The 10,000-nt window shown below is 29.4% G+C and overlaps 1 protein-coding gene across 17 annotated transcripts in view; it reads right to left on the reverse strand.

Annotated features, from left to right (window-relative positions):
* The window catches only part of LOC124424362 (cAMP-specific 3',5'-cyclic phosphodiesterase), a 335,250-nt gene that overhangs the window by 59,620 nt on the left and 265,630 nt on the right, over positions 1–10,000 (reverse strand). For 14 of the 17 annotated variants that reach the window (XM_046963288.1, XM_046963296.1, XM_046963292.1 and 11 more), the window contains 3 exons: positions 5,352–5,540; positions 4,061–4,093; positions 2,867–2,887 (listed from right to left, as the gene is read on the reverse strand). In XM_046963288.1, the coding sequence (XP_046819244.1) occupies positions 2,867–2,887; positions 4,061–4,093; positions 5,352–5,540 (243 nt within the window). The remainder of the gene's footprint in view (positions 1–2,866; positions 2,888–4,060; positions 4,094–5,351; positions 5,541–10,000) is intronic. The other 3 variants (XM_046963284.1, XM_046963285.1, XM_046963287.1) reach the window with 3 other exon arrangements.

Consider the following 10,000-nt stretch of genomic DNA (forward strand, 5'->3'; position numbering starts at 1 on the left):
TTTTTTTTTTAATACTATTTGATCGTCTTCTCTTGAATATGTAATTATTTCTTCGGAATAGATATTACATGAATAATAAAGATATACAAATATGGCGTTTGTAGACTGCAATAATATCGTGTGTGTAATAATATCGGTGTATCATGTTAGTAATATCGTGGACTCTGACATTGTAATGAAACGAACAAACGTTTATTAATGCTACTATATAACTGGACTGAGAATACATAATGGAAGAAATAGTGGGGATAACAGAGAAATCGGTAAAATAAGTTAAGTTTATCACGTTTCTTATATAAACATATTACATGTGTACGTACATATGAAGTTTAATCGATTAGATAAATAGATATCATTACGATCGTAAAAAATTATGATAGGAAAGAAAAAAAAAAAATCTCAAATTCTTAAAAATCTCTCTGACTCTTTATGTTTTATGTATTATACATAGACGTATATGTACATACATACGTACGTAGATACTTATATTTTTTAATAAACCTCTCGAACGCATCGTTCATTAAAAAATATGCGTCTCTGTATCCGTAGGAGAACGAACTTAAATAATAAAAGGTCAACTTTAACGATGTTCCACGATAGAAGAGTCTGCTTGATTAGGTCATCCTGGCTACGTTAATGACTTCTAATGCTTTAACAGCTTTTCATATTCTCGATCGTTCGTAACGATCGTCACGTAGGAACGGGATGCGCATAATATAGTATGTATTACGAGTTTTACGTAAGACATAGAAAAGGGAGCATTATATTTTAATTGAATTTAGTGGAATTAAAGAATCCTACGTTCAAAATATGTTCGATAAAAATTAATAAAATTTATTAATTTTAATTATTAATCGTAGATGATAAATGACACGTCATAAAATTCGAACATTATTCAAATCGATCAAAAACTTTATATCCATTTATGAAGAACGTTGTTCTCTTTATTAATGATAAAAAGGGAGAAAGGGAGAAAGGGAGAGAGAGAGAGAGAGAGAGAGAGAGAGAGAGAGAGAGAGAGAGAGAGAGAGAGAGAGAGAGAGAGAGAGAATGATAGATAGAGATATATCGCACTTTAGGAAAATGGATCGATTCGAAATTAGCTACTTATAAGAAATATTTGCCGAGTTAAGATCGCTGACGTCACGCTGCAAGTACCATTTGCTTCGTGTTGGTTTACGCGCTTGTTACTGATCGCAAAAAAATACCAACAGGCCAGTAAACTCAGTGTCGTGCAAAACCCTTGCGGGAATTACGGCCGCTCGCCGAAGTTAATTTCGATCGGCTTCTTTTTTTTTCTTTTCTTTTTTCTTTTCTTTTTTAACCCTCATTTTACGAGTTTATAAAAGTGAGTGCTTACTACTATCTTAGAGGAAACGCAATAGCATAGCGAACTCGTCATCAATTATTTAACGAGAGATGAAATCGCAAATGACGCAACACATGTACCCATACGTCCGTCCTACAACACATATTTACTTACGATCCTATCGTCATTTGGCTGACTATATAACGACTCGTATCACTGGATACGTTTCGTCTAACTCAATTCGAAGCTGATGCAATGATATACTTGTCTTCTCTTCTCTGCTCTTCTTTCTTTCTTTTTCCTCTTTTTTCTTTTCTTTTTTTTCGTTTTTTTTTTCTTTTTTTTTTTTATGAGGAAATTAATCTTCTATGCAATGCATATATACGATCGAGACTTATTATTAATGTTATTTAAAAATTTGATTTTTATTCAAATTATTAGATCAAAATTCTTTATTAATTATTTTTTAATTGTAAAAAGATTATTAAAATGCTACTCGCGTGACAATCGAAAGTCATATAACATATATATATATATATATATATATATATATATATATATATGTATATATATGTGTAGATACATGGATTTGTTACGTCGTGGTGTGGACATGTGAATGCTGTAATTAAGAGGACTGAGCGTTAATTGAGCAAATCGTTGTTTGCGTAGCTCGTTCTTTTAATTAATACTCATTTACGTATCTAGACTTAGGCGATAAAAAAATCAAGTAACGAAACATTCTCTCTCTCTCTCCTCTCTCTCTCCTCTCTCTCTTTCTCTTTCTTTACCTCTCTCTCTCTCCTCTCTCTCTCTCTCCTCTGTCTTTTTCTCTTTCTTTACCTCTCTCTCTACCTCTCTATATATTTCTTTCTGTCTATCTCACTTTATAGTTTCCAAAGTTTCGAACTTATCGACTACAATGTTTCGTCGAACACAGTTTCGATTCACTTGCCAGAACGTGTTCTCGATAATCCTCTCAACGACAGATGGAGAGAGAAGAAGCATATAAAATGTATATAACAGGGTGCCCTCTATGTGAATCGCTCATCGACTCCTTGTTTGCTCCACTTTAGATAAAAATATTTACGTGCTATGCACTTTCGTTCTTATGTTACTAGAACGATACGTTCTTCTCCTCTTCATAGAAAAAGATAGATAAACGAAATCGTAATTGACGCATACGCGACTTCACGATCATACGAAATGATCGTCGACATTATTGTTCTCCTTTTTTTAAAAATGATCGATGATTAATTATAATATCAATATATTTTTTTTTCTTTTTTTTAAAGTATATAGATATAACGTACACGTATACGTATATACATATATAATTTTACGTATTTTCTATGTAAATATCATAGTATCGCCACCGGTTATTCTTCGATATACCATTTAAATAGGGATCGTTCCATTTGGAATTCTTTGATTTTATGTAAAATGATGTGACGCACGTTTTTAGAAAAAAAAAAAATCATTCCTCTCCTTGTGTATTTTCCTTCGTTATTTCTAATGGTAAAAGCAGGACATCGAAATTACGTAAGTAGCCGGACTTACCTGTACTGATCGGTAAATATCCTGAAAATAAGAATTCGCATTTATTTTACAACGTTCCACTATTTGTCCGACATGCTTGTAAAAATATACGCGCACACCCTTTCCTTCTATGAATTTTTTCCATTTTTAATGCATTACTGTATACAAGCGTGACATTCTAATGAACGCGATAATAAATTTTTTTTTTGTTTTTTTTTTTTTTATAGACGAAAAAGCTCGTATATCTTATGAAATAGGAAAAAAAGAAAAAAAAGAAAAAAGAAATTAGCCTTGAATTTTTTTTCGATAATTAGCCAAGCGTTTGAAACTTCTTGTTATTAATTTCATTCCATTTTGCCCGTTAACAATCAGAACTTATTAATTCGTGCGACAGCATCAGATTCTCGAACCTAATTAGTTATTAATAAACTATCTAATCTCTAATTAACGATACTACTTAATCATTTGCCAATTCGATAGCTCGGTATACCATTGCAAGCATCATAAATATGATATATTAATAAAAATATTTGTAAGATTTATTTTATCTAGTCTATGTATTATAAAAAAAAAAAAAAGAAAAAAGCGATGTCGCAGTGTTAAAATAGATTTTGTATTGGTTTGTGTGCATTTTTGCTACTGTACAAGGTATTTATGGGATTAATAAATAAAGAAGAAGAAAAAATGTGAATACGTAATAATAGCAAAAATAGAGTGATGTGGCTTACAAGCAGTAAAAAAGAAGGAAAAAGAAGAAAAAAAAAACAAATGAAAAAAAAGAAACAAGAAAAATAAATTCATTGCCATAGTTCTTCCATGATCTTCTCTTTTTCCATTTTGTTTTAATTAAAATGGATTCTATATTTTGCACAAAGTTCAAAATGAAAAGTTTATAGTGAATCATAGCGTGGGAGTAAAGGTCAAAAGTAAATTGTCGGTCGAACTCTGGCAAAAATCAAATTTTCACGTTTTTACAAAATTTTCATGCACGTTTAATTTTTATATATATATATATATATATATATATGGAGAGGAGAAATGATGTGAGCCTGGAATTTTAGTGTTAGAAATAAAAACAATGTGAAACAATGTTTCTCTCATTTACAACGACCGATTATTGTGGCGGGGGTGTTAATCAGATTTGTGAGTGTATTATCTAAATGTAAAGAAAACAAATGAAATAGGAGAGAATAAATAATAGGATCGATTACATACGCTCGCTCGACAGGAAGCTCTGTCTCTTTGAACCTGCAACCCAAGGATCACACAGATGATATTTTTACACCCCGCACCGATTATTGATAATAATTTTTGTAATGAGTGGAAATTTACAAAAGAAAAAAAAAGGCAAAAAAATATACATATTTGTAAAACTAATTGACACAATTGATTGATATATTTCATTAAAGAAAATATACGAACTAACGAAACCATTAATGATAGTCTTTAAATTTTGAAAGATTAAAAATTATCGCTAATATTAAATTTATTTGTTTCTATTTTAAAAATTTACAACAACGTTATTTCGTAACATTTTGTTTCTATATTAAATCATAAGGAAAAAAAAAAATAAAAAAGAAAACCGTGTATGTAAATTTTTAATGTAGAAACGAGTCAAGATAGATGAATGACAAACGTATATGATCAATGAAAATGAATATAATATATATATCGTAAGCATCACCGTCACCAAAGCTACAAATATACTTTTTAAGCTACACATTTATTGCTGTTTTTATACAGCTCTCGATCCATATGACGAATAAAAGAAAAAAAAAAAAAAAAAAAGAAAAAATATCAAAATAATCTTACGTATTCTGAAGCTCGAAACGGCCATCGAGCATCTTTCGAAATATCAAAATGTTATTATCTACATTCTTTGGCGTGAGCAATTGTAGCTGCGTGCGAATTTTGATACGAAATACCAACGAAGGGATTATCACGTGGTTTAAAATGATCTCATTTATTGATTATATTGAAGAGAAACAAATGTAAACAAATTAATGACCGCTTCTTTCCTACATAATTACTCGATAACATCGACTTCACAAATTTTTTTCTAGTTACCTACATTATCGAACAACATCTAATCACACAAAGATAACAGAAATCTGCTATACCAACGAACGATAATCCCGTCATTGCATGTAGAAACTAAAGTGCATCGGACGATATTGCAGATTCCTTTCTTAAAGAAAGATGCACGAGGTTCGTTCAATCGACGTTCGGAAATCGAATTAAAAACAATGAAAAATATTATAATTCTTTCAAAAAATATTTATATTATATAAATGTAGCTTAATAAATTCGATCTTCGTCGTTCGATTCTTAATTGATCTATATCATAGAAGAATATAATAATCTTTCCGTTAATTTACCTCGATCCTCGATTACCTTATAGATTTTTCTTACAACGAGATCTACTAAAATATATATATATATACGTGTGTTCCGAGAAAATTGAAAGAAAGAACAAAGAAAAGAAAAAAAGAAACAAGCATCTTACCTTTCACTGGCAATGGAACTGTTTCGTGACATCGACTTCGGTGACATCTCAAAATCGCTGTCACTCCGATAAAGAAAACTTTCCCTTCTTTGTGGTAGCGTTTGGAGAACCAAGCCTGCACTTGGCGAGGCTCCTCCACCGCCACCGGCACCACCGTCCAACGTCGAAGCTCCATTTTCGACGTCGAAACTGTAATAATATAAACAAAATTACAAGGTCAATAATCTATTCGATATGGCGAAGAAAACAAAAAAAAAAAAGAAGGAAAAAAAACAATCACAATAAAAACGCTTGTCCCGATTTTGTTATTAAAATAATCTTTCTTTTATATACCGAAACGATCCCACCCAAGTGTATGTATATATATACACACAAACACACACAAACATACGCACTTGTGTTTTCTAAAATATTAGGTTGGAAACTATGAAACGGGCGTTGAAAGAAAATAAATAACTAAACAAAAACGCCCGTTTCATAGTTTACAACCTAATATATAAAAATCATGTTTTTAATGTATATATATATATATATCTATATATAATCTTTTCCATTTTATTATACTAAATACAAGTTGGCTCTAACGTCGGATATGGAAGAATGATTCTATTCAAAAGAAATTTTTCAATGGAAAACAACCGACTGTACCCCGGTCGGGGTCTTTGACCATGTAACTACGCTCATGTCAAGGAAGATACGTAAAACGGAAATACACAGATGTTGGAAAACGATTGAATACTTTCGTTAAAACAAACATTAGCCATCTGAAAGACTCCTCTCTTTATCCTTTCTCTTTCGAGTGCCTATCTCAGAAACAGCCAATATTCGCTACTTTAACGAATGAATCATATATAACGTACTTAATGTGCGTCAATGGAGACTCAGAACAAAGGAACCATATTTTATTGATTATCACCGTAAAATAAATCTTTATTTCACTTTCGTATCATGATTATTGACATATATGTTGTTGTGTCAAATTGAAAAAGAAGAAAAAAAAATAAAAAAAAAAAAGAGAAAAAGGAAAATAAAGGATAAAACAGGAAAAAGAAAATAGAGAGAGAGAGAGAAAAAAAAGTAGTAGAAGAAGAAGAAAGAAGAAAAAATGAGGAAAATATAAACGACGCAGTAAAACAGATTTATCTCTTTCACGCTTAATTAGTATTCCGAAGCAAGTCTTGTGTAAACTATTTATTATCGGGACAGTGGAAATTTGTTAAATTATTTACTTAGATGTATATAGGTATGTGGGGGTGTATGTGTGTTTTAGAGAGAGAGAGAGAGAGAGAGAGAGAGAGAGAAAGAGAAATAATATTATTTTGTTTTTGTTTTAAAAATATACAGAATATATATTTTCGAATTTTATTATTGTAATGAGTAAAATTTAACCGCAATTTGCGCACAACTACTCGAAAGATTTTCTCATGAAAACGAATCGTTTTCGTTTCAAATAATTACAAGATCCTATCCTTAAATAACAATCCGTCAATGTTTCTCTTCTTCTTCTACTTTTCTTTCTTCTTTTGTTTTTTTTCTTTCTTTAACTCATTCATTTATTTTTTATCTAATGCCTCTCTCATTCTTTTCTCATTTCGTTAAGATCACTCGTTTATCTTCGAACATTTTTCTTTTTCCTTTTTCTTCTTGTTCCTTTTGCTTTTCTTTTTATCTCAGCTTCTTTTACCTTACATACAGAAATACAAAATTACTCAAACGAATTTCGAGTAAATTTTGTCGATTTATATTAAAAGTACGAGAATAAAAGTAACGAGTCAAAATATGACTAGAACTCATATCCAATTCATGAGAATGTACAATTTTTAATTATATATGAAAGATAATATCAAGCTTTAATCTTACATTCATGTAACATCGAGTTACATTCGTGTATAGAGTAAACGTTCTTTGATTAACCTTAACGAGAAACGTCTTCCATATATGAACACAAATATATACATAAAACTTACACACTTACGAACTTATACACTTACACACATACGTATATACGTATATCTTGGTGTCTGACCAATGTCAAATATTGACCTATTCCACTGCGTTACTCAAGGCTACGCTATCAGTTATATAATTTAAGATTTCTGAGATAGACAGTGAAGTGTTCCGAGAGATTAAACGAGAGTATAATAATACATCGAACGCTAATATGATGCAATATACGTGCAACGAGAGAGAAAGGAAACGTATAAGAAGAAAAAAAAAGAAAAAAAAAGAGAGAGATAAAGAGAAAAGAAGAATAAAAAGAAAAGAAATAACGAAAAATAAAAAAATAAAAAAAATAAAAAAAACCAAAAAGGAACAAACGAATTTGTTTTTTTTTTTGTATTTAACGTAACGTTATGTCGACAAGTAACTAGCTTGTCCGTTTCAATGGTGATTATTATGCTCCATTATGTAAGCAAACAATTAATTCTCTAGCCTTGCCATTCAACGTTTGATAGTTTGTGCAGTCGCTGGCAACATGGTTACCGAACATTACACGCAAACAATTACCGATATAACTAACAGCACACATGACAATAATGACGTGACTAGTGTAGTTTTCCTTGCAAAAAAATCTCTCTCTCTCTCTCTCTCTCTCTCTCTCTCTCTCTCTATTACTCTTTCGAAAGAACGAAATAAATCATTGTTTCACATCCAATCGTAGAGAATGCCGAGAATATCGGAAAAACTTCGTTAACGAAGAGTCTCGAGTTTCGTTCGATCATTTGCCAAGATATTCGATCACTCGTGTTAGATAAGGAAAAGACTTTCGTACATATATCATGGTTGAAAAGTTTCAAAGGTGCGTCTTGTTTGTTCGAGGAAGATACAATGATGACCAAGCCTTGTATCGGTCGATAGAACTAAAATGAGATCGATTAAAAGTTCGCTTCCGTTTCGTATAGGGCACACCTTTTTTCGTATCAAGTATAAGCCCTTGGAAAGCGTAATCGGACCAAGAGGATTTTATTTCAATTTTGTTAACTAACGGAAAAGAATTAAAGCCCGTCGAAAAGATTTAATTGATTTTTTTTTCTTTTCTTTCTTTTTTAATTTAAATATTTTCGATTAAAATATTTATATATATATATATATATATATATATATATATATATTAAATAAGTATATAAGTTTTTTGTTATAAAAGTTGTACAATACGAAAGGGTCTATAATATGGCTGTAATAATTCTTTCTTAAGTGGACGCGTAAAGGACGTATGAAAATCAATTGAATTTTTTTTTTTTTTAATGGAATCATATGTTTTCCATTACATTAAACATGCAGCTTAATATTCTCTACGAAAAAAAAGTATTGATCCATGTAAATCGTAAAATTATTTACTTAGGAGATATTTTTTCAGCTTTTAATTTCGCATATTGGCGACTATTAATGATTCTTCTATTCTTTATTTTAAATAAATAGAATAAAATGTACATAATTATAATAAAAATTTAAATAAATTCATTATAGTTATGGTTTTGTTACGAGAAAAAACGATAAAAATTAATGTTAAAAAATATTAATAAAATCGATTTTATTATAACAATATTATTGCAATGTTTAAATAAATAAAGAATAAATTACATTTGAAAACGATTTTTGTTTCAAGTTTCTACGATTTTTCATTCCGGAGATATCGGCTTCGAAAGATTTTCATTCATAATTTGTATATTACATTTGTTCGTAGTAATGTAGTAGGACCACGTAAATTCTTGGAATTAATATAGGTCAATGTGCCATTGTGCCAATATGAATGAAATTATATAGGTCAGTGTGTCAACGTAAACGTCTTACCTTTACATGTGAATATTTACGGAACTAAAAGTCATAAAAACTTGATTGAAATACTATTTTAAAGAACAGAATATTCTTTATTTTTTCAACGTATTGTTAATAATTAATTAACAATTTGTTATAAATAATTTTTATAAACAAATTCTTACGAAATAGATTCATCTTATTTTGTCTGAAAAAGAAATCGGACTTGAATTGATTTATAAAATTATATGAATTAATAAATAATTAATAAACGAATTACTTTTTGTACCGTAGAAACAATCCTTTTTTTTATATTATTAAATTTTGTAGTTACATAAGAATATCTTTGTAATTAAAAGTCATGGAGACTTGAATAGAATATTATTTTGAAAGGTCAGAATTTTCTTTATTTTTTTTCACGTATTGTTAATAATTAATTAAGAATTTGTTATAAACAATTTTTATAAAAAAAATTCTTAAGAAATAAATTCTTCTTATTTTTCCAGAAAAAAAATACATATTGTGAGTGATTTATAAAAAATTGGATAATTTCATAAATAATTAATAAACAAATTACATTTTTTTCTACATCATATAAACGCAAAATAATAATGTAGGATAAATTAAAAAAAAAAACTATTACTTTCTTACTATTACTACTATTTATTTACTACTACTCTTATTATATCTTAATCGCATCGATATAGTTTCTTAACAATATTTAAATTAAAATATTCTCTGAATTAATAATTTTTCGATATGCATAAGTTAATATTTTTTTCTAAAGAACGTTGGGCTGCATCGACAAATCCATGAAATGGATCAAAAAGATATAATTCCATTTGAAATAGCTGACAACCTTCATATGCCCTTCACACATACACTTATAAAAA

Source organism: Vespa crabro, chromosome 5 (assembly GCF_910589235.1).
Source record: "Vespa crabro chromosome 5, iyVesCrab1.2, whole genome shotgun sequence".
Classification (NCBI taxonomy): domain Eukaryota; kingdom Metazoa; phylum Arthropoda; class Insecta; order Hymenoptera; family Vespidae; genus Vespa; species Vespa crabro.